The 23443-nt window shown below is 39.3% G+C and overlaps 2 protein-coding genes across 2 annotated transcripts; one reads left to right on the top strand and one right to left on the bottom strand.

Annotated features, from left to right (window-relative positions):
• Positions 1 to 682: 682 nt before the first annotated feature.
• pdcd10b (programmed cell death 10b) lies at positions 683 to 10209 on the bottom strand. Its single transcript, XM_042501131.2, has 8 exons — positions 10052 to 10209; positions 8153 to 8373; positions 7857 to 7910; positions 5684 to 5801; positions 3838 to 3964; positions 3457 to 3535; positions 3280 to 3362; positions 683 to 1515 (listed from the first exon to the last, which is right to left on the bottom strand). The coding sequence occupies exons 2-8, from the start codon at positions 8240 to 8242 to the stop codon at positions 1434 to 1436; spliced, it is 633 nt and encodes a 210-aa protein (XP_042357065.1). The 5' UTR covers positions 8243 to 8373; positions 10052 to 10209; the 3' UTR covers positions 683 to 1433.
• A 2689-nt stretch (positions 10210 to 12898) lies between these two features.
• On the top strand, positions 12899 to 23220 carry LOC121954128 (inositol-3-phosphate synthase 1-A-like). The gene is made up of 11 exons (XM_042501465.2): positions 12899 to 13099; positions 13388 to 13512; positions 13598 to 13759; positions 16219 to 16348; positions 16670 to 16863; positions 17726 to 17875; positions 18501 to 18716; positions 19105 to 19269; positions 19361 to 19474; positions 21465 to 21682; positions 22266 to 23220. Exons 2-11 carry the CDS (start codon positions 13399 to 13401, stop codon positions 22459 to 22461), a joined length of 1659 nt encoding a protein of 552 aa, XP_042357399.1. The 5' UTR covers positions 12899 to 13099; positions 13388 to 13398; the 3' UTR covers positions 22462 to 23220.
• The last annotated feature ends 223 nt before the right edge of the window (positions 23221 to 23443 follow it).

Genomic DNA, 23443 nt, shown 5'->3' with positions numbered 1-23443 from the left:
ACACACACTGACGGGGTAACTGTTACCTTCACATGACCAGCGTTACCTAACGTTTATCGTTTTTCATGTCCAAGTTGAGCCGTTTCGGTGTTGGTGTGAGATCTTTAAAACAGCTTGTGTTGGGGGGGTGTCCGGTGGTTTAGTGGGTAGCGTGGGTGCCCTACGAACAAAAGGCAATGTCCTTGTCGCAGCAGCTGTGGGTTCACTTCCAGCCCGTGGACCTTTGCTGCATGTCATCCCTTCTCTCTCCCCCTTTCATGTTCGCTCTGTTCTGTCAATTAAATGCAAAATAAGCAAAAAAAGAAAAAGCTTGTGTTGTTTGCTGCTGCTGCTGTTATCTGGTCCTCACCGAGCAGAGAGAGCATGAGGAGAGCAGCTTCAAACGACAGCAACAACCGATTTTCAACTAATTTTTTTTTTGTTTCAGAAAAGCTGCTGTTAAAATCAGGCATTACAGGCCTCAAGAATCGCAAAAACAGCCTGCAAAATTCTGGAGGGACTGGGATTTTCACATTTAAAATTTTAAAGTGTTATAAAGATCTTTTCAAATCTTTGTACTCCTGTACCTATTTGGATTTTTTCAAAAATGGTTGTGTGACAGGTTTTTGTGTTACAGAAAAAAGAAAACGTTTCTCAAGTCACCAGATACATATCAGACTCGGACACATTTAAAAAAGCATCATCATTTGGAAACTATTTATTGAACATTTGCAACCAGATATCAGTTAAATACAGAACTTTCATGTCTCTCTCTACATCCCCCAACAGCAGGGACTGGGCTCCACTTCATTACACTGAGAGGAGGGAATGTTACAGGACTTGGTAAGGCGCACACTGTGCTGGAAGTCATTTGGCTTTCTGTCTTCTGATAATAAAAGAAAAACAAAATCTAAGTCTGCCTCTCAAATGTCCGACACTGCTTCCTCTCCTCTCCCCGCAGCTAGATCCTGCGCGTACAGACCATGGCAAAAAATGACACAAAAGGAGCCGAGAAGAGAAAACCAGTATAGACGACTGAGACACACCTCTACTGAAGCGGTCTGAGGTGTGTAGCCATGATTTGAAAAGCTAAAAGTAAAATGATCAACATGAATATATTAGAAAAATGGCAATTAGTCTTTAATAAACACCTCGCCTCACCTACTCCCAACAAGACCAGGGTTATAAATTAAAACTGTCGAAATAAAATCAATCAACCAAGACTTTGGGCCCATTCAGTTCCATTTCAAGACTGGAAAATCCTCATTGAAAAAACAAATGGCACTTTTCAGTCTCTTGAACTGGAATCTAGAATATCGACTCCAATGGAATCGACCCCCAACCCTAAAATCAACTCTTTCTAATTTACATATATGGGTCAGGCGCTCTTCAAGCTTCCACCAGCCTAGCAGTCGCTCCCCACGGGACAGGGGGACCTCTGTGGTCTCTGAGGGCTAGGCCACGGTTTTGAAGGTCTGCAGTATGAGGTTGGTTTGGTGGATGAGCCGGTTTGCACTGATGAAGACATTTATCGCCCTGGAAACACAGAGAGTTACAACTTGAGAAAACAGACGCTGTTTAAACAAAGACTAAACTGTTAGTGACACAACGGTTCACCAAGACATTCAGAGTTTCACAGCCTGTCCAGTTAACAAATGACCAGCCGGGTCAATACAGACATTCCTGCGCTCACGTCCTTTCTTCTCCAGGCTCTTGATACAGTGAAGGCAGGTACAGTGAAGTTAAGCATCACAGATGAGATGATTTGAAAACAAACAATGTTGTAATATCCAACATTAACACTGAACTACATTAGCGGTCAGTGTACTGGCTAATGGCGACCTAGCAGCAATATACAGAGAAGCTTGTTTGAAACTGTGACTATTATGATGCACGAAATATAGATGGAGGGCAGGAAGTGATAAATACATGACGAGCGTGAATTAGAAATACAGTAACGTGACAATATAAAAGGGTTAGATGATTCGTCCAAAAATTATAACCGATAAAACTGGTGTGGACGAGTTGTTCTAAATGACCTTGTCCTCAGGACATCCTAACTAGGGATGCAATGATTTTTGAAATTCTGAGCCCATAACATGTTAAAAACATTTTTTAATGTTATTTATTTTGCTTTTGTTGTCATAAAAAGGTACCTGTTTTAAAGGAATTAAGGCCTTCGTGACACTTTTTTTTGAATGTGCGCAAATTCAACCATACAAGTTTAAGAAACAAGAAGGTAGAGCGGTCATCTCCCGGTCGGTAGGTTGTTAGTTCGATCCTTGGTGCAAGTGTTCTTGAGCGAGATGCTGAACCGTGATACCACACATTGTATGGTGTTTGTGTAAATATGTGTGAATGGGTGAATGGTGCTTGTGTTAAAAAACGCATGAAGTGGTCGCTACTACATTTGCCATCTATTTGTCACTAAAAGGCCCAAAATGTCACACTGTTACTTTAAAAATAGCATATTTGTATTAAGAATCAGAAAAGTCATCAAATTAAGTTCTTCAACAGAATGGAGTTTGTGCTGCATAAACCACTGAAAAACATTTTGAAACGTTCAACAGAAAGATGTCTGCAGTGGTGGGTCGTAACATTTTGCATTTACTTCATTGCATGCAACTAAGTAATGTTTTTGAGTACTTCTAAGAGTAGTTTTGCAGAATATCCGAAGTACCTTTGTGGTAAAACAAAGGAACTCCTACTTCATTACACTGGGTAACACACTCCTGGCTACTTTTACCGATACATTTAAGAATAAATCATTTTTACAACAGCAAGTGTCTGAGAGCGTGAGAGGAGATAGCCTGCAGACTCTTCTCTTCTGAGAGGGCCGGTTCTGGCGACACGTCTGCCAAAGCTGATTGTGGCCACTTTAGACAATGCGTGTCATTCCACCAGACGTGTTTCAGACGTGTCCCAGAAGTGGCTCTACGCTCTGCTTCACCAGTGACAAAGATTTTCTCCTGTTGTTGTGTTTTAAGAGATTACACAGAGTTTAACAGCAAGTATTTTGTCATTTGTGTGGTTCTTCATTTGGCAGTATTGACAATTAACGTGCATTTCAAATTTATTACCTGTTAAAGAAGTGTTTAATTACAATGCATTTAAATGTTTTTTTCAGGATACTTTTTAACTAAAGCAGTTGTTTTTATGAGTATGTTTACTCCTACAGGAGTCAATGCAGTAATAAAATAACTACACTTTTACTCGAATACCTTTTTTGTTACCCACCACTGCAGACGCACTGAAGACTCCTTCTAACATTACCGTATGAGACATTACGGTTACACTTACTTTCCGTCTTTGAAGTATGTTTTGAGGGTGTCGCTGAAACTTTTGGAGTATTTCACAAACTCCTTTTTCTGATGCTCCAGAGCCTGAACAGACAAGCAACATCATAAACACAAAAGCATCGGTAAGAAACAGGAGAAAAGTGAGGAACGTAAACAGGTGTGTGTCTGCGTTACTCACTCTGCGATTCTGGTACTGATATTTCTTAATGACGTTGTTGACTGTGTCCAGGAGCTCTTTTATGGCGCTGGCTATGTCTCTGTCGGAAAGTGGTGTTACAGTCAGTAACAGTGAAGTGACAGACAGCAGCAATGAATTTAACATCATAATAAGGGCATAAGTGTGTTATGTATATCAACCAAACCAATAATGGCTACTTTTCCAAATAAATATGAATATCATGGAGAGGTTTAAGTTATTGAAGATCTGATGACTTCACCTTCTGAGACATATCATGATTTATTAGTGAGGTGTAAATTACCGGCATTTGTTGGTGATGATTCGGCATGGTGTATTGGTGTGTGTATTTGCGAGTGTGTGTGTGTTTGTGCTCGCTCTTACTTGATAGTCTGTAGGAAGCGTACTCTGTCATTGATCTCATCAGGGATTTTGCTGAGGATGTGTTTCAGAGCTCTGGCCTTCTCATTTAGGTCCTGGAACTCCTGCTCAGGCCGGTCAATCATGAACTCTGCAGGAAAAAAAGGGTGTTCAGCACATTCCCAGAGACACAATGATTTATATCAACTAGTGCAGCGCTCGTTCAAAACACGCCCGATTGTAACAGCTGATTGCTCTGTCTGTGGTGTTGCTGCTTGCAGTTTTCTTGAGATTGCGCTCGTACAAACAACTTCACCTTCGACTCTGCGCTTTCTTTGGTCCTTAGCAACACACATATCAGTTTTAGATTTATTATGAGGTGTAGATATGAAAAAATAACAAAGTGTTTTTGCTCTTCTGAATCATTGAAAAACAAAAATAACATACAAACCCCCCCCCAAAGCACTTAAAATACTAATTATTTATTGTGTAATTCTAGTTTTACTGCATTTACCTGACAGAGTCATGCTACTGTTTACATTGCAGATTCAGTTTTTTTCTCACAAAATATGACCATTAAAATATGATTAGGAAAAGGGAAAAAAGTAAAGCAAGATGGCGTTTGGCTGGGCCCCAAAATCCTAAAATCTAAAATCTGTCACTAAAAACGCCTGACGTGGTCATAAACACCAGTAAGATACGCTTAATTTAATTAATGTCTACATCAGTGTATTAGTTGCTTGCTTGACATACTGACCGCTGTCATAAGTGGAGCATGAGTTGAATTAGCAGAGCTGTTTTTCTGGCACTAATGTCGTTAGTGTTGTAAGTTATGATCATAAACTAACACAATGAACTTAGGAAAAGACACGCTCGACTGAGTCCACGCCATGGTGGTTATTAAGTAGAGCATGGATTTAAAAAGCGGAAACATTTTTCTGACAGTAACAATTATTAGTGTTATAATTTTGAAAAGACAAACTGCCCAAGTTGCAGCTACTTGCATCAGAATCAAAATTGAAATATACTCAGAAAAACACATTTGACTCTTCACAGAGCGCAGAAACCTCGCTCCTGCACAGAGCCGCACAGCACTGTTCGCCTGTCCAATCACGGTTTATGAATACTGAACGTGTTGCGTGTCCAAACCGCACCAAATTTGACACTGCATGTCCAGCCTGTTCTCACTCCCAGGGCTTCAAATACCAGCGCTTTGTTACGCCCCTCGGCGTGTGATATTGACGGGATCGGCAGCCTTTGACGTCTAGATGAGACGCACTGGGCTTTCACTTAACTTCAGTGTTAACTCAACCATGACAACACTTGATGCTGAGAGTAACTGATATAGTATAAAGAGTGAGAAAGTCCTCCTATGGTGATTTGAGGTTTATGACAAGCCTTGTATCCACAAGACCAGTTTCTGTTTTGTGTGAAGCTAAAAGTCAGTGTTGTTTCAACATAATATTAGCCAGAACTTATTTTTTCTAAACTTAGTTTTGCTGCTTAACCTAACAGCAACCGTTTCACAACATTATCCACCTGTCACAGCATGTAGACATGCAAAAGGGAGCCGTGCTCGTCACTGTAACACCGAGAGGTGTGACAAAGCGGTGGTATTTGACAGCCTGGGAATACGAACAGATTGGCACATCCTTAAGTCCCCAGCAAGTGTGAAGCAGACTGTAAAGCTGATCTAAAGAACCGTTGTCGAGATACGTGAAAGACACACAGACAGAGAGAGCTTGCTCCATAGTTAGATTCAGTGGACAGACAAACAAACAAGTTGGTGACATCAGAACAGGTATTTCAACACGATCTCAGAGTCACTAAAGTCTATTTCCACCACATTAACTTATCATCATTGACACACCTTCCACATCATCTGCCGCCATGCGCAGTAGGGACTCAGTGAAGTTGATTTGGACGTTCTTTTTCTCCAAGATCTTCATTATGATGTCCTGAGTCAGGCCCGGGTTCTCCCTCTCCGCCTGAAAAAACAGAATTAGGCAAGCAGGGAGAGAAAGAGTAAGTAAGCATTTGATATGAGTGAGGTACGGCACAGTTTGTCTCCTCCAAAAAAAAAAAAAAAGCAAGAAGAGGCTCCGAGCTTCAGAGAACAAAAGTTAGAACTTTATTGAATGTCAGATGTCCGCTGTGAGCAGTTCAGACGGACGCACAAAAGCTCTCCCCCTGAATAATTCAACCCTGAATTACACCAGCCAGGAAGCAGCGGGGGCAGTAGAGAGACCAATCAGTGAGACAAGTGAACAAAAGACCCACAAATGTCATAGTAAAACAGCTGTAAGGTGATCATGTCTCCCTTTGGTTTGGATAACGGCAAAGCTGCGTCTCCCTCATTAATATTTCATCTGTGCTCGCCGTGAACGCTGCAGCTCATCAGCAGCAGCACAGAGGTGATCTATGGCCACTGTGCTTTTATTATTCTGCTGCAATCACAGCAGCGTATAGATAAAGAGAGAATAGAGTTCAGGTATTACAACATCACACTGAATATCTGCACCTTTGATGTGATACTGATAGTAGATGAGTTCATTTCAGTATCTGAAACTGAACCTAACAGTCTCTACGAATACAAAGGTTCGATTGAAAACTACACTTTATTTGTTTTCATGCGTCATTCATTAAAAATGTCCACGCTTTTTTGGCCCATGCATGCCCTCTCTGTTGCAGCTCAGGCTTGGTGCTGAACTTTGTGTTGGTACTGCTGATGACCAATTCATGTTAAATCCATCTGTTCCAAATGTCAGTACTTGAGAATACATCTGGGTGATAACGGTAAGTTTAGACGGGAGGCAGAAGTGACCTGAAGCCAGCTTTGTTGACCACATTGTCTGCAGCTCTGTAGAGGCCCTGACACAAAAAACTAACGGTCAACCGACAGTCAATGTTCCTGCTGGCTCGCGTCTGTAACCATAGTTACCGTTACCGTTTGTCCTCATCAGCCCTTGTTGGCTTTTTTGGCTAACTCAAAATGTTGACCCGGCGTCTGAGTCACCTGAGCCCATCAGTGATATCACTCTGATTGGCAGTTCAGCTCAGCAGAAGTCATGCATTAATCTGCATTCATAGCTGCTAGTTCTTCGATATCGGTTTGGTGTGTCTGGACCAAGCCAAACACTACTGTTGCAGCACCAATGTGCAAAAATAGTTCCAGCATCTTGTTCTTTATTTTCCAGAATTATTATTTTAGCAATAGCTTAGCATTACTACTACACGAGCAGACACACACAAGCAGACAGAGACAGAAGAGTAGCTCTGTGTGATCAGAAAAGAGCATAGGAGCATTCAAGTCAACAACTTCAAACCTGCAGCTTTTCCAAAAATTTAATTGTTGTTATTACAGTTAAGAACAGAAAAAAAACAGTACCGCTGAATACCAACTTCCACGTACAAGAGCCGTCATTGATTTAAATATGGATGGTACCCAGCCGTAGTCGTTAATTCAATAAACCACTTTTTAACAATGTTGAAAAGTTCCACAATCTCAGCATTAACTTTGATGAATGAAACGTTATAACAACAGATCAGTGGCTGAAGCTGTAGCAAAAGATCCCCAAAGGTCATAAATTTAAATTTGCCGTGGATGCAGCAGTACAACTGAACTGCAAACACTAACAAATTCAACAAAACACAGAAAGAAAGCAGCTTTGTTTGCCAGCGTTGTTTTACTTCACTTGTTGCAGCACTATGTGACACTGTTTTTAAATTAAATTCTATAAACTAAAATTTACATCAGGCAACATCTGAAATGGCCTTGTTGTTACGTCATCTTGAATCTGGGAAGTTACAGTTTTGATCAGTCACAGCTGATGTGTGTGTGTTTCCTGTCAGTGTCCTTGAGGGCAGGCAGTGAACCTTTGGCAGAGTATTGGTAAGAGCATCAGATTGAATGTTTTGAAAAAACTAAACGGGGATACAGTTTAGATTTAAACCAAAGATATTATGACAGGAAGTTTAGAGGGGTCATGGGAGTGATAATAATGTGTTTTTTGTTTAAAAAAATGACCCATGCATCGTCTTACCTTTATGAAGGCTGCTCTGAGCGTCTGAGCTGCTGATAGGTTGATCCTCTCCAGCTAATTTAAAAAAATAAAAAAGAAAAAACACTTAAGGAAATTGGCACCACTTTTTGGATATTCCAGTCTTGTAACCATAACACTATTTTCTGGGTAAATAATTTGGAAATACCCCTGAAACATAATACAGTATGTTGTCAAAAAATGCATTTTTATCAGTCTGATACAAATGTAACTTAATATTTTGCTCTGACTATAATATAATTTACCGAAGGTGACTGCTGTCGGCGAAGGATATTTACCTCGTTGAAAACTGGGTACATCACAGCGTACAGTGTCATGGATACCATGGAGTTTGTCTCCGCTTCATTCTTCATCTCCTCCATTGTCATCCTCCAGGGAGGAGCAGGTCTTGGTGAAAAGGTGAGGAGGAAACTGCAGCTCACACACACTCACACATACACTCACCCACTCACACTCACACACACTCTGAAAACCACACGAGCTCCAGAGTGACAAGAGCCTGGAGGAGCAAAAGGGAAGAAAACAGCAGGGTATTAATGAAGTCTTATTTGACTATGTTATTAATAGATAGTTTTATCTATATGTTAAGAGATTGAGTCTTTCTGTATTAGAGAATATATTAATGAGGTTCACTTATGTTTGGTTATGAGAATGGATGCACTGATCTGATCCACCGCAGTACCCTGGTACTGGCTACAATGTGACTAATTCACAAATATAGTTTCTTCTGCACTATCATTACAAAAATTCAGTGTTTCACGCTTTACATTCATTCAGTCGCAGGAGGCAGCTGATTAAAAAATTTTAAAAAATCATTGCAATTATTTTGACAGATATTACGATTCCAATATGAGTTGCAGTTTAAGTGGGAATAGTCATTTTTACATTTCATTTTACATTTCATTACATTTCAGAATTGCAGCTCCTTTGATTTGGATATTGCAATTGGCCACAATTTGATTTTAATTCTATTTGGATTAACTGTGTAGCTCTACCGCTGATTTCTGGCGCATCAATCCCTGGCCTCATGCTGCCTTACAAAAAATATTTCAATTAATCTCCTCACAACTAGGAATAAAGATGTTAAATTCAGAAAATCTTAAATTTGCATGTGTTTATGTTTGTTGAAAAAGGGGTAACATATAGACATATATGTTATTGTAATACTTAACATATTGCAACATGTTTAGAATCGCAATGATATTGTAACATGATTTAAAAATTGTGATAATATGAGCAGGACCCTCACTTTAAATATAAAATGTCTGATGGGCAAACAATGACACTGAATTCATATGACCTCAAACATATCTTTGACATTTTACAACTGCAATTTCTTGATATTTATTAGGCACCATATTCAGTGAAAAATACCAACAGACAGTTTATATCTAAGCCAGCACCTGCTCTATAGAGAGCTAAACTAACCAGCAGGAAGAGATGACTTGATGGTTTGTTTAGGGGAGTGGCACATCTATGTGCTACCTGGCCGATGACAGCCGGTGTGTCCAAACAGCAACTTAAATGTGTATTAATATTAATATTAAAAAAGTAAAAAGCAGTCCTTACAAGCAAGCCGATCCTCCAATTTAGGGGTATTCAAAGAGCAAGAAAACATCACTGACAAGATAATGTTTAGCAGTCTAGCTCAATTTTTAGCTGACGTTAACTAGTTAAATCGTTGATATTTCGGTATTCGGGTGGCTTTGTTGATTAATTGTGCCACTTATGACCTGTCTAATATATAGATATATGGTAAAATTACTGTTTGAGTCTGACGCGACGGTTGGCTAAGAGGCAGGCTAAATTCACAGACAGCCCCAGGTAACAGCTAATCGGCTAACTACACGTAGCTAACAAAGTAGCTTGTGTACCGTAAACTGGTGTTTTCTACTTTATTAAAGACAACAGATTATCAAAATCAATTACCAGAGAGATAACTGACTGGGTACAGTAACAAATTGATCGCGATCTAGCCGTTAAGACACCCAATTGAGGCCTATGGCGGACCAGATCGATGGTAGCGGACTGCTAGCAGTTAACAGCGTAGCTTACGAGCTAGCTACAGTAAACTGGAGATTTCGTATTTGCCGATGAGCTAAAAACACGTCAACAAACTGCCCTAAGGACATCTGTGCGTGTCGGTGTATGCGTGTCAAATGTGGACTCGTATCTACCTTTGGTCTGACTTCTTAAATGGGTTGGTTACGCCGTCGATTGCCTTTTAGCTGCTATGTTTTCTTTACAAGTTAAGGCGGAAGTTTTTTAGGACTGGCCTGAGCGACATCTTCCGGACTGTTGCTACGTAAACACACGTCGGCCAATCAGAGGGCGGGTGGATGTAGCGACTGTGACGTCATGTAAAAGAGTTGCATTTCTTGTTATTGTCGCATTTTTGTTCATCCCGTCAACAAGGTAATCGCTACATTGTAAATAGGCCTATCGTTTATATAAATATCCATCTTTAGTTTAACTGTAAAATTTGTATTATTCCAACAACTCAGATTCCCTGATGATGACGATCATCATCATCATCATCATCATCATGAAACCATTGTTTATTCATGGAAGATTGACTGAGCATTAAGCTCCTTCACAGCAGTGCCCTGTATTCACATTAGTGGGCTAAAATATGATATGATAGCAATTGCAAAAATATAATCAATTCAGTAAAAACAAATAACTAGCAGCAAGGGCTGTCAAAAGTAATAAATAGCAATAAAATAAGTAAAAGGGATGAAAAAGTTAAATAGCAAACAAATTTGAAGTTAGTGGAAAAAATGCATAACAAGACAACAACAGAAAAAAACAGCAGTAAAATGTTGAAAATAAAAACAATAAATAATTGTTATGTCTGTGAATTAACCAAAACAGAAGCACTGTACAGTAACTGTATTATCTACACGTAAAATGATCTACTGACACATACCTGTACCATTTATTTGGTGCAAATAAATAAATAAATAAATAAATGATGATAATAATAATGATGATGATGATGATGATAATAACAATAATAAATGGAAATGCCAAGGCAAACAAATATTGGTGTCATAGGTCAACTTAATGTCTGTCATTCAAGATAGATAAACTGAAATTTAATCCTAAATTCATCAAACTTCTACAATCTTTTATAGGTTGGGGATTTGGGGCTGTCAGTCAATTTTAAGATTTCATTTTGGAGCTAAAGTAACTTGCAATGTACAAAAACAGCAGAAATAACTAGAAAGTCTAATACTGAATTAAAATGTTGGTGCAGCCCTAAAACAACAACTATTGTCCTAAACCTGCTGAATTTGATAGATAACGGATCAAAAGTAGCCTCTGTTATCAGTACTACTAAAACCATATTTTGTCTCTTTGCCCCAAATCATTTAATGTCAGTCCCTCTGTGACATATACATGTCAAAGGGACATGGGTCTAATTATCTGTTTCATCAGAGGAATGCAGAGGTCATCTCCTGTGTTATCTCTGATGGCTCAGAGGATTGTGGGCTCCAGGTGGATGACGCCTTCAGGCAATATGTCTAACAGCACACTAGAGATGAAAATTTTCCATTCAGTAAACGTTAAAGTGTAATTGATTTTGAAAAAGCCACCAACCAGTCCCTTTTTTTTAGTGGCTCAACTAAACTTTAACATTTTCTGGTGCACAGATGACCAAAAGCTAGAATGGTTGTTTGATTTTTATGTTTGCCAACATTGTCGCAAAAGCCTGGAAAAGAAGGCAAGAAAGTTTGTTTAATTAGTATTTATATATTTTTTTGTTTAGTTCTACATGATAAATGTCTTTGTGAGTGATGTGTGACTGTCTTACATAATGATGATCCGTCACATTGCTCCATTTTCGTTTTTCTTAATGTGGTCTGAAAATATGCACTCTGGACTCTGGTCCTGGCATGTTTTTGATTTTGTGGTCTTGTAAGCCCATGCGTGCTGGGCATAACTGTGTGCAAGACACAATAATACCAAATTCATTCATTAATTCAGTCTTGCAGTCATACTAATGTCATACCTCACCTGTCCACCAGTCGTCCCCATTGAGTTTTACCTTCCTCACCCTTCACCTGATCTTACTACCCGCCTGCTTATGCTCATTCACCAGTGAGCTTCCCTCTGAACACACCAACCAGACTGTCTGCTTTTGCATGTTGATTCATAGCACACAAGGTTTGGAAATAGAGATTATAATATAATAGATATAATAGAGATTATATCACCTTTAATTACATCTAATTTCTGTCCTTTTTTACTGCCTGTCCCACACCTTGCTTTCCAAACATTGCACACGTGGAGTCATCACACCACATAGCATACATTGGAAATCCTTTATATAGGCTGGTGTACATTTAAAAAGTTATCTTCTGTACTGATCAGGGCTTTAAGAATCTCTCTGAAGCATCATAGGAATGTTGCACTGCAGAGATTCCTCCTATAATGTTTACAGAATGGGTAACATGGTGTACACAAGCCAAAAAGGTAACGCATGCACACTTACTCCATGCCACACAAGTTTATTGAAGACAAAAAACATCAAGAAACTTCAAATTGTAAATAGAATTACATCTTACAATAGACAATTACAATTTCATAAAAGGAAACTCACTAAGTGGGTAGGGTAAAATTTCTTCATTTCAAGATGGTTATGATTCTTTAATTTTCTCTTTGATAAACAACAATAGGACATCTCAACAGCCACATCACATAAACCACAGATACTGATGACTGTATTTTTACATTATTTTATTGAACTGTAATTTTTAATTACTTTATTGAACTGTAAAGAAATACCTTAGAAACTCACTACATCATTAAAAGGCAAGAAGCAGCCACACCTTTCTATTTGTTATCATCGTCCTTAGAGAACATTGTAGTTTCGACCAGAAGTCACAAAAGTACTGATGAAGGCATGCTGTCCTCCTCCTGAGGTAACTAAGGACACACTCTCACATTTACAGCTGCTCTCTGTTGCCAGGCGCTCGTCACGCCTTTCCATCCTCGCGCGTTATATAAGAGGGACGGAGCAGTCTCTGATTGGCACGTGCGCTGAATACGTCCTTTGAGGGAGGATAACGACTTTGTGGGCAGTCGGACGAGCAGGAGACAGGCAGTACCCGGCATTTTTGGACAGAAAGGACAGGAACTTTCCCTCAAAAGGAGGCGAAGAATTGTCAGCGTGACACAGCGACGTTATTCAAACATCTTTACGGTTCAAGAGGAAGAAGGTGAGGATGTTTCCGGGTTTAGTTGATGTCCGTATGAGCGTGTCATTCTTTCATTTACGCATCTGTTTCAGTGGTTTTAATTGACAGAAATAACCCAAAATGATCTGACATGTAATGTAAAGAAAATGTTTTAAAATTTGTGAGTTAGGAAGGCGCAACAGACTAGAAACAACTCTTCCCTCCCATGCCGGTATCTGTGACGTGTTGAGGAAATGCATTACCCATAATGCAGTTTCCACATGTACAGGAAAAAGTTGACAGAAATGTCTTTTTTTTTGTTCTTTGCAGACTGTGCAGCCATGTCTTTCAACATTCATATCAACAGCCCTAATGTGAGGTACACAGACACTCACATTGTGTCTCAGTATTCCTACCACACCACGTCAGTTCACAGAGAAGGGGACAAAGTCACAGTAAGTGGACTTTATTTACATTCCTGTGTGTTCTCATGTATCTGAGTGCTGCCTTCATGTAATTATGCTCTATACTGGCAAACAGGTGACCCCTCGCACCACTGAGATGACATTTCGCACAGAGACACGCGTGCCCCGCCTGGGTGTGATGCTGGTGGGATGGGGAGGCAACAATGGGTCCACAGTCACAGGAGCTGTACTGGCCAACCAGCTGGGTCTCACCTGGAGGACCAAGACCGGAGAGAAGGTGAGAGGAGTGTCACAAACATGGGGTTGGAATTTTTTTATTTTTTTGTTTTTGTGGCGTTAAGTGGAGTTTATGTGGATAGCAGTGGACGAAAAGTCGTCTGGAGTGGAGTACAAAAACAAACAAGAAGATGAAATTTGTAAGTTTGAGCATACCATATTCTGTTATTGTGTATTTATTATTATTCATATTTGCCATTTTTACACAGAAACAGGGTTCCCGCTGTCATGAAAAACCTGAAAAAGTGACACTGCAACAAACTGCTGTAAAAAATAGCCTAATTCTAACAGTAAAGTACAGTTTTTTTTAGAATAACATAAAACACTGTAGCCTACCTCTTGATGCTTTTGGGAGCCAAATTAGTGCTATAAAAATATGGCAACTTTTTAAAAGTAATACACACAAGTAAAACACTGTAAATCTTTATTCTTTTTGGCACCAATATAACACTGTAAACCTCAAATTCTACTGTAAAATAGTGTAATGAATATAACAGTGAAATACTGTTGAATTTATTGATGGTACTGACTCTGTAAAATAACAGTAGGATGCTGGAAACTACTGCTGCAGTAGCTCACCTGAATTTCATGGAAAAGTCATGGCATTAGAAGAAATCTTTGAAATTTTTGACAGTCACAGATGGTTTTGTGTGTGTAATGAAATGTTACAGTAATCTTCTGTGGATAACCTTCCACATAGTATGACATTATAACTTATTTTCTGTAGCGGTCAATATATTGTACTATATATAATATATAATATATAATATAATATAATATATATATATATATATATAATGTTGTGAGACAACTTTTTGTTTACCATCACTTACGTTTTCTCCCAGTGTTCTTTCTCTCTCTTTATGTTTGCCAGTTAGCTAAAATTCTGTTTGAATAGAATTTGAATCTGATATGTTTGAAAAACACCCGCTTACACAGAACCAAACAACAGCAGCACCAAGCTGCTCCAAGTCAGTGATTTTAGACAGCATGCTGGCATTGCTGAAGCAAAAGAGGCGTGATGAACAAGATGTTTAACACAACAGCTTTGGCTTCTAGCATGACATGCATATGTTGGTAGCAGTTTATTAACAGTAACAATGGCATAATATGGCACTAACAATAATTTACTGTCCCTGTTATATGGCGGCTCATATCTCATTGTTTTCACAATTTACGGACATTTTTGGTGGCTGTTCTCATTCTCGTTGAGTTACGTGGTGGAGGGTTGCACACAAAACATGTCATCACATCCGTCACGTCCTTGGTTGGTGTGATGGTGTGTTTACACAGATTTAATTTTAGTGCTGTTACAACCTCCGCTGCTAGCTTAAAGACGAGACTTTTTTTTTCAGCGAAAATGAAATGCAAAAATTACCGTTCCCAGCAAAAATGTGACTCATATCACAAAAGCAATATTTGTCAAAATCATTGCAATAAAATTTTTATTTTATTTATTTTTTTGTGCATTGTGCAGTACTTGTAACCATCTAAAGCAATCTTTTGCAAGTAAATTTCTTGTACTGAAATGAATGCAAACCACTGGCTGCCTGCTTGGAAAATAGCCACTCTTTGTATATGACCTACATTTGCTTTTTTGCAGCTAAAACATGCAAACACCACAATGATTTTTCTTTTTAAAAGAAGTTTAGATGGTAGGAATGGTAATCACCAAAGGCCCCACAAAACAATATTATCCCAATAACTCAGACACAATATGATATTACTGCGATTTTACATTTTTTGCAATATGTTGGGTATTGCAATAAGCTATAGTGTTGTTTATTACCTTAACTACAAATTTTGTCCCAAAAGGAAGAAAATCTGTTTTATCTAATAAGATACATTTTTCAGTCTGTTCACTTCAGTCATTTTTATTGCAGTAAAATGTATGTAGTGGACTAAAAAAGCAAATAATTTTATTATTCTAGTGGGCTATCAAAATTTAAATTTTAATTTGCAATATTTGTAATTTATATAATTAAAAAAAAACAGCATTTGGCATCTGAGTATTAACATAGTATTGCAGTACTATGCTGTATTAACTCCCCCCACCCCTTTGAGATTTGAATGAACTCTTTATAACTAAACTATAATGTGATGTGAAATCTTGGGCTGCCATTAAGGAGCTAATAGAGACCCTCCTTGTCCTATTTTATAAATATAGTCCACTGTATGTCCCCTGATACAGGGGTAGAGACTCATTATAAGCTGGTTATGCTGACATGTTCAGCAGAGTGTTAAGAGCTTAACTGACTCTGGTCTTGGGGATTTCCCCTTATATGGGCATACGCTGTAACCTTTATGAGCTGGTTCATGTGATTTCCATTTTCTTCTGGTTCAAAAGGATATAATTCACTTGTAATAAACCTTAAAGCCAGTAAAAACCTTTAGAAGGAATAAAATAACAGTATTTTTTCTCCCCTATTTCTCTCTGTCTCTCTCTCCCACATTCTTCAGAAAGCAAACTACTTCGGCTCCCTCATGCAGGCGTCTACTGTTTGTCTGGGATCAGGGCTCGAGGGCGAGGTCAACGTGCCCCTCCGTGACCTCCTACCCATGGTGCACCCTAATGATATAGTCTTTGACGGTACGGACCATAGCAGATAGTCATCTCCAGCTTTAACCTCTGATACAGCGACTGAGAAGTGTTTTTGTGTGTAATGTAAGGAGGTAAGTGAGGTAACAGCAGGAAGTCTGACCTCAGGGCAAGAAGATGGTCAGAGACGTGCTCCTACAGCGCAGTGTCCTCTAACGCAGTCTAGTCTGTTATTTCATAACAGGTGAGCTATTTATAGAGCTGCTGAAGTCTATTATAAGAAGAAAGTGACTCACTAAGGTCAGCCTCTGACCAGTAAGTCCTGGAAAATGAGAGATATATATTCAGTACTTTTTTTTACCTTTTTTTTAGGCTGGGATATCTCCTCAATGGATCTCGGTGGTGCGATGGAGAGAGCTCAGGTGTTTGAGTGGTCGCTACAAGAGCAGCTACGACCATACATGAGCCGCATGAAGCCAAGACCGTCCATCTATATCCCAGAATTCATTGCTGCCAACCAAGAGAGTCGGGCGGACAACGTTCTCACTGGCAGCATGGCAGAGCAGGTAATGCCTGGTTTTCTGCACATCAGATTTATGAGGACTGAAGTCTCTTCTTCATATTTTAGGGGTGTAACAGTTCACGAAAATCATGATTTGGTGAAACTTTGGTACAGTGAAAACAAAAACCCCAAATGCATAAAAAAACCCCAACCATTTCATTTATTTTGAACAGACAGTAGTGCAAGTGTCAAAGAGAGACACTGTCTCCCTGCTGGGAACTGAAGGAGCGTTTTGCCCAATAGCACCTAGGGATTGACAGATTATTAACCTGTCCAATGATCAGGGCTGATATTTGGCATTTGCTTATTATCTGTAACAGCGTTTTATTTTAAAGATTGCCAATAAAATTAATTAATGAAAATGTGTGCAAATTATACTCAACCAACACCAGGGGAGGCAGTGTGCAAATCATTTATCATCCCAGTGATTGGCACATCTGGATTCTGCTGTTGAATGTGGGTTAGCATTGTTTCCACTTCTGTTTCCTACAATGCAGATGCACCGTCCTCTTCTTACTCACAAATCTTTCTCCGTTGGTTTTGGTGCTGACCGAAAACCTGCAGGCGGGTCTTCCCGCTGCAGCATTTCAGTTGCCCTCGCCATAATGTGACTGACTCCCATGCCAATCCACTTGTTGTGTTTAGCTTAGCATATGTCACCACGGGTGTACTGTTTTTTGGGTGGTTTTCTGGGTGTATGGGAACTTTGGTTCTGCTGCAATGTACCATGTTGTCTGCGTTCATTAGACCGTGACCCCCATTCTGTGACAGTTCTGTACAAATAAACAACGGTTCCAGCCCTATAATCTATGTATTTCATGATCATCAAATTTTAATCTGACTTAAAGACTAAATATTTCTTCCAGGTGGAGCAGATCCGAGCTGACATAAGGGACTTCCATCAGTCAAGTGGTGTCGACAAAGTCATCGTTCTGTGGACCGCCAACACTGAGCGCTTCTGTGACATCATCCCGGGGGTCAATGACAGCGCAAAGAACCTGCTAGCTGCAATCCAGGTGAGAGCAACAGCCACAAAGAAAGTTTGGTTTGAAAACTTCCAGATTCATTAAACATAGTCAAATCATTAAGTTGGTTTTAGTTGAGATCCAGTACGAAAATAACTGTAATTGTCCCAGAAACCAGCCTAGTATGTGTTGGTGGCCGGTAGTCACGGATTCAACTTTAATTTCCTCCTAATGCCGAGGACCAAACAGTAATCCTCCATCACATTTAGTGATTAATAAAGCTTAGAGGATGAGGAGATTAACTTTCCTTACACTTCACTGTGGATTTGTAGATGAAATTCCATAATGAGTCAGCGCTTCCTTTTGTATCAGATCAGGGGAGGAAAATTATGATTCGCCCCTCATGGGTGAGTTTATATTTTATCTGCTGTCTTCAGTGTGCTTGTACTGCTGTCAGCAACGATAATAGTCTATTTCACAGACTTGTGATCTTCAGCAAATAGCTCAATTTTAGATAGGCATGAAGTCGACAATAGAGTTGAGCTACAGAGATGATGTGAAGAGAGACTCAGGGGAAATGTACGCCGTGTGAGTCGAGCTGTAATGTGATGATACACTCAGTAACAGTCATCTCTCTTTATTTATTTATTTTATTTTTTTCTACGACATCCATCAGGCCGGAGCAGAGGTTTCTCCCTCCACTCTGTTTGCAGTGGCCAGTATCCTTGAGAGCTGCGCCTACATCAACGGCTCCCCGCAGAACACGTTTGTACCGGGGGCCGTAGAGCTGGCCATGCAGAAGGGGGTCTTCATTGGAGGCGATGACTTCAAATCCGGTCAGACCAAGATCAAGTCAGTGCTGGTGGACTTCTTGGTCAGCTCAGGTATCAAGGTGAGAAAAAGATGCACAGAAAGAAGGAATGAGGACCGATGAAGTCATGAGTCTTTACTGATGTTCCAAAAAGTTTAAAATGTAGCACATTTCAAGTCTTTAAGTCAAAGTCAAAATACTCACGTTTAACTTACCATAAAACTTGCATTATTAGCCCAGTATTATTTGCTTAAATCACTGACCTCGACAGGCTTATAGTTGGGACAGACGTCTATATGGGACATGCTTTTATTTCCTTTCACACAAAAATGTCGCTATTCATAATAACAGTTGATTATTAGTGTGCATATGAAGATGGTTGGTGTGTTTGTCCTGCCAGAAGATAAAATGACAACTTGTTTAACTTGTGCTGTGACATTTTTCAATACGTTTCTCTCCTTATCTACAGCCGACCTCCATTGTCAGCTACAATCACCTTGGCAACAACGATGGGAAGAACCTGTCGGCTCCGCAGCAGTTCCGCTCCAAAGAGATCTCCAAGAGCAACGTGGTGGACGACATGGTCCAGTCAAACCCCGTACTGTACCAGCCGGGAGAAAAACCCGACCACTGTGTGAGTGCCTCGCACACAGAGAGAAATGAGCTCCATGTGGGTGTTCACTGAAAACCGCTCAGACTTATTAACCGTCTCTGTGTGATTTCAGGTGGTGATTAAGTACGTTCCCTACGTGGGAGACAGCAAGCGTGCCATGGATGAATACACCTCTGAAATTATGATGGGAGGAACCAATACTATCGCTCTGCACAACACCTGTGAGGTCAGTGGGCGCTAAATCTCTTCCTGTAAAACATACAACTGGTAAAGATAAAGCAGGCATATTAGAACAGTTTCCAGTGTGAGAGTTCAAACTGCTAATTGCTCGCTAAACACAACGATCAGAGCGATTCTGCTGTAGCTGACAGTAGTTGTGGAGGAGGAGGCTCAGTAGTGCCGGAGCTTACTGCTAATCCTTCTTAACAAGTCTTGGAGCTAATTTAAAGAGACGTCTTCAGGTCATTGACAGAGTTATTTCATGTTTTACTGGCGATGCTGCTTCAGTCCAACACCATTCCTACACACAAAATAACATTTATCGTGCTTATCGGGCTGAAAAATACATTGACTGCACCAGTTTTCCACAAGACTGTTTTTTAATAAACGGCATCTGACGCAACTTTAACATTTTATATCAAACAATGGGGCGGGTCGATTAGTTGAATTTTATTTCCAATCATGATTTTGACTTCCAATCTAAAATTTGAAAACAAGATAATCCTCTTAAAATGATTTTTATGCAGCATTCTGTTTCACAGTGCTGCTCTTGTTCTGTGTTGTGTTACAAATCCAGTGCTCCCCTTTCCTCTACAGCTGTGCGCTCTGTGTTGCCAACTTGGAGACTTCTCACCAGATTTAGTCACTTTCCCGTCCCTCCAGTGACTTTATTTCTAATAATAACCGGCCACCGTGACAGCTGCAGGTGCAGCGAATTTAGCTCTGATTATATTACAAGGCTAAGCTCTCAGGATGGCTGCTAACATTTAATTTAGGACAGTATCAACCGAATTTGTCGACTAGCGGAAAAAGATAAATGGACTGGAAAGCAGTCCTTTAAGAGTCGGACTATGCCAAAGGAATAACTAATTCTACAGAGAGGTGATCCTTGTATGTCATAGAGAATACTAAATAAAATCATGCAGTCAATGTGTTTGAGCTCGCTGCAGTTTTTTACGTGCACATTTCAGTCAGTCTGCTGCACCTGTTCTATAAAAACAAGCACAAGCTGCAGTTCAGGAATAATCAACAGCTCAGAATCTTATTATGGCGCATTACATAATTATAGGCTTTTGTGTTGTTTGTGTTTATTACAATATATGCCTTTTTTTAAAGAACAGATTTTATTCAGTATTAAGACGATACATTATTCACATACGACAGAACATTCCTTGACAACAGAGCTCATTCAGCATTTTCAGATACAAATCAAAGTTCGGGGAGAAAAAACATTATTTGAAGAGAATAGCAAAGACAGAAGAGAGAAAAAAGAGAGATAAAGGAAGGAAAAGAGGAAAGGGAAAAAGTCGTATGTATTCTTCTATTCGGTCAAGTACAGAATTTCAGGGGTCCATCTCCACCCAAAAATGTCCTTTTTCAATTGTAACTATGCAGTTTTTCCATTATGTACACCTGTCTCTGCCTCCTAAACAATACGCCATTTTTTGAGTGCCTCAATTGTTACATTTATGAGCCACTTATGTTTGAATTATTTTATTTAAAGTTCTGGAAAATCTACCATTAAAAAGACATTTTTTGATTTGTTCAGTAAATTATTCATGTTTCCAAAGTTAACAAGTAATTGTTTTAAATACTGGTGATTAGTATTCTTGCCATAACCGAACAGCCCTTCAAAACAGTGATTCTGCAATCACATAAAAATGCTCCACTGTGTGTAAAAAAGGAAAAAAAAAAATAAAAAGTGTTTTGTGCATATCAGATGTACTTTCCTATCTATCAAACAAATGCTAAATTAACAGTTTACTAAAACAACTGAAGTCCAACTTAAGAGGTTGGCTTGTGAATCAAACAACATTCAAACCGTTTTATCTGCATCATACAGCAGTTATGTGCAGAATTTTAAAATCTTTGATTTGGCGACTCCTTGTGGTCGCAGTAAAAAAAGACACTGACAGGTTTCATTCCTGCAGGTGCAATAAGGAACTACATCATATTGTAAGAGCTCTTTGTGTTGATAAATCTTTCCTTTGCAACAGGACTCTCTACTTGCCAGCCCAATCATCCTGGACCTGGTGATCCTGACGGAGCTTTGTCAGCGTGTGACTGTCCGACCGCAGGGCGAGGACGACTTCCAGTCCTTCCACAGTGTCTTAGCTCTGCTCTCCTTCCTCTGCAAGGCCCCACTGGTCCCATCAGGGACCCCGGTCGTCAACGCCTTCTTCCGCCAGAGAGCCTGCATTGAAAACATCATGAGGTGCGGACACATTTTTGGTTTTCTTGCTTAGACTAGATAATCATGCCATGCTTAAAACATATTTTTATAAGAACGTTTTTCATTTCAAAGACTGATTTGTACATTTTTGATATGGAAATTTTGTGTTTTAAGGTCTGTAGAAGTGTCTTCTTTTGCAAAACACACGGGTAAAAACACTGAATATAACAGTTTCAGTATAGAAAAATAAGTGTTTTTCTGTCACTTCCGTTGCTGCTAATTATGTTGGCTGATGCAAAAATGCTGTCTGTGGCCGTGTCTAGAGCCAGTGTTTGGTTTTATCCATCTTGGGCTACTGTGGAAACATGGTGGTCCATCATAATCATAATGATCTTCATAGATCTGCTCCCTTTGAAGATTTCAATTGCTAATTTTAAGGCAACAAAAACACAATGAGTCTTATTTTCAGGGGGTTATAAACTAAAGAAAACATACTTATTATATTCCATTTCTGACAGTATATCACCCTAAATCCTTCACACTGCACCTGTAGGGCTTTTATACAGATTTCAAATTCTTGTGTTCATGACAGAAGTTAACAGTCTCCCTCTTTTGTCTTTCTCAGAGCGTGCCTCGGCCTTCCTCCTCAGAACCACATGCTGCTGGAGCACAAGCTGCAGAGAGACTTCCTGCCTCCTCATACCAACTACATCAATGGCAGTGTGGCACCTTTGAAAAAAGTTCCCCTGACTAACGGGAACCATATACCTCTAACAAACGGCATCCATGCACATGTCAATGATGCAGCACATGCGATATGACTGCAGATGCAACACTACAGCCCAAGATAGAACTGAAACTTAATAAAGATGTTAACTTGAGAGCTTGTGTAAAGAAATTTAAAAAAACAACTAAAAACTAAATCCCTCATTGTTGAAGCTATCATGGCAAAACAAATGTACACTGGTTAGACAACATGGCAAAGTTAACTTGACACTTAAGTAAGATGCATTTAAATTATGGTGCAAGTCCTGGCTTGGTGCTTAAAGATTTACATATCATAAATGCATCTGTCTGTAACAACTACTGAGCATCAACAGAGGCCTATGTGAAGCCCATAGATGAAAATAATCTCCACACAGTGTAACTCTGTTCAAAGCAGGCTATTTTCTTTAACTATGCTTCACTTTTTTTAATACAGAAATAGCTATATATTGAATATTTAAAAACATAAATTCGGGTTTTGTGCTTCTGTCTTTATTCAAGTAGTTTTCCGTGTGCAATGCCTATTCAAAATATAATATTTCTTGATTTAATTTTTTTTAGTTTTTCAAAAAAGGTCGGTATGTTTAACATGCAAATGTGAAAATGAAATACTGTATTTGGTGAATGAGGAGCATCTTGTTACCTTACTGTATGTGTGTTATCGTCTATCAATGCCTTTCTGTTGTCATCCATATGTTTTTTGTTGGAAGCTAAGTTACAGAAAGTAACAGAAAGTGCAGTTTTGACTTTGTTGTTTAACAGTAACCGGGGCTATTTATGTACAATAAACCGTTAAATATTGTTTGAACTGAAAATCATTTTTGCATTTGTGTTTTTGAAATCATCTTTCCCCCCACTGAGCCATCTTTCAAGCTGTCTGATCATTTGTTTGTTTTTTGATTGCATTTTCCCTGACATGAATAAGAAAATACTAAATTTGTTGAATTTAGGCTAAGTTCCGCTTATGTTTCGACAAATTCAGAACTTTTTATATTTATATATATGCTGTGTGTGTGTGTGTGTGTGTGTGTGTGTGTG

The sequence above is a fragment of the Plectropomus leopardus genome, chromosome 14, assembly GCF_026936395.1.
Source record: "Plectropomus leopardus strain MGB_pleo_1.0 chromosome 14, ASM2693639v1, whole genome shotgun sequence".
Classification (NCBI taxonomy): domain Eukaryota; kingdom Metazoa; phylum Chordata; class Actinopteri; order Perciformes; family Serranidae; genus Plectropomus; species Plectropomus leopardus.
This window is presented reverse-complemented; position numbering and strand designations above follow the sequence as displayed.

What these genes read in the sequence shown, in the direction of transcription:
- LOC121954128 (XM_042501465.2), top strand. Translation starts at nt 13,399, where the DNA reads ATGTCTTTCAACATTCATATCAACAGCCCTAATGTGAGGTACACAGAC. An exon ending in TGGTCAGCTCAGGTATCAAG is followed by an intron (nt 18,717 to 19,104) that starts GTGAGAAAAAGA and finishes CCTTATCTACAG; the next exon opens with CCGACCTCCATTGTCAGCTA. An exon ending in GAGAAAAACCCGACCACTGT is followed by an intron (nt 19,270 to 19,360) that starts GTGAGTGCCTCG and finishes GTGTGATTTCAG; the next exon opens with GTGGTGATTAAGTACGTTCC.
- pdcd10b (XM_042501131.2), bottom strand. Translation starts at nt 8,242, where the DNA reads ATGACAATGGAGGAGATGAAGAATGAAGCGGAGACAAACTCCATGGTA. An exon ending in GGCGGCAGATGATGTGGAAG is followed by an intron (nt 3,965 to 5,683) that starts GTGTGTCAATGA and finishes TTTTTCCTGCAG; the next exon opens with AGTTCATGATTGACCGGCCT. An exon ending in ACATACTTCAAAGACGGAAA is followed by an intron (nt 1,516 to 3,279) that starts GTAAGTGTAACC and finishes CTGTGTTTCCAG; the next exon opens with GGCGATAAATGTCTTCATCA.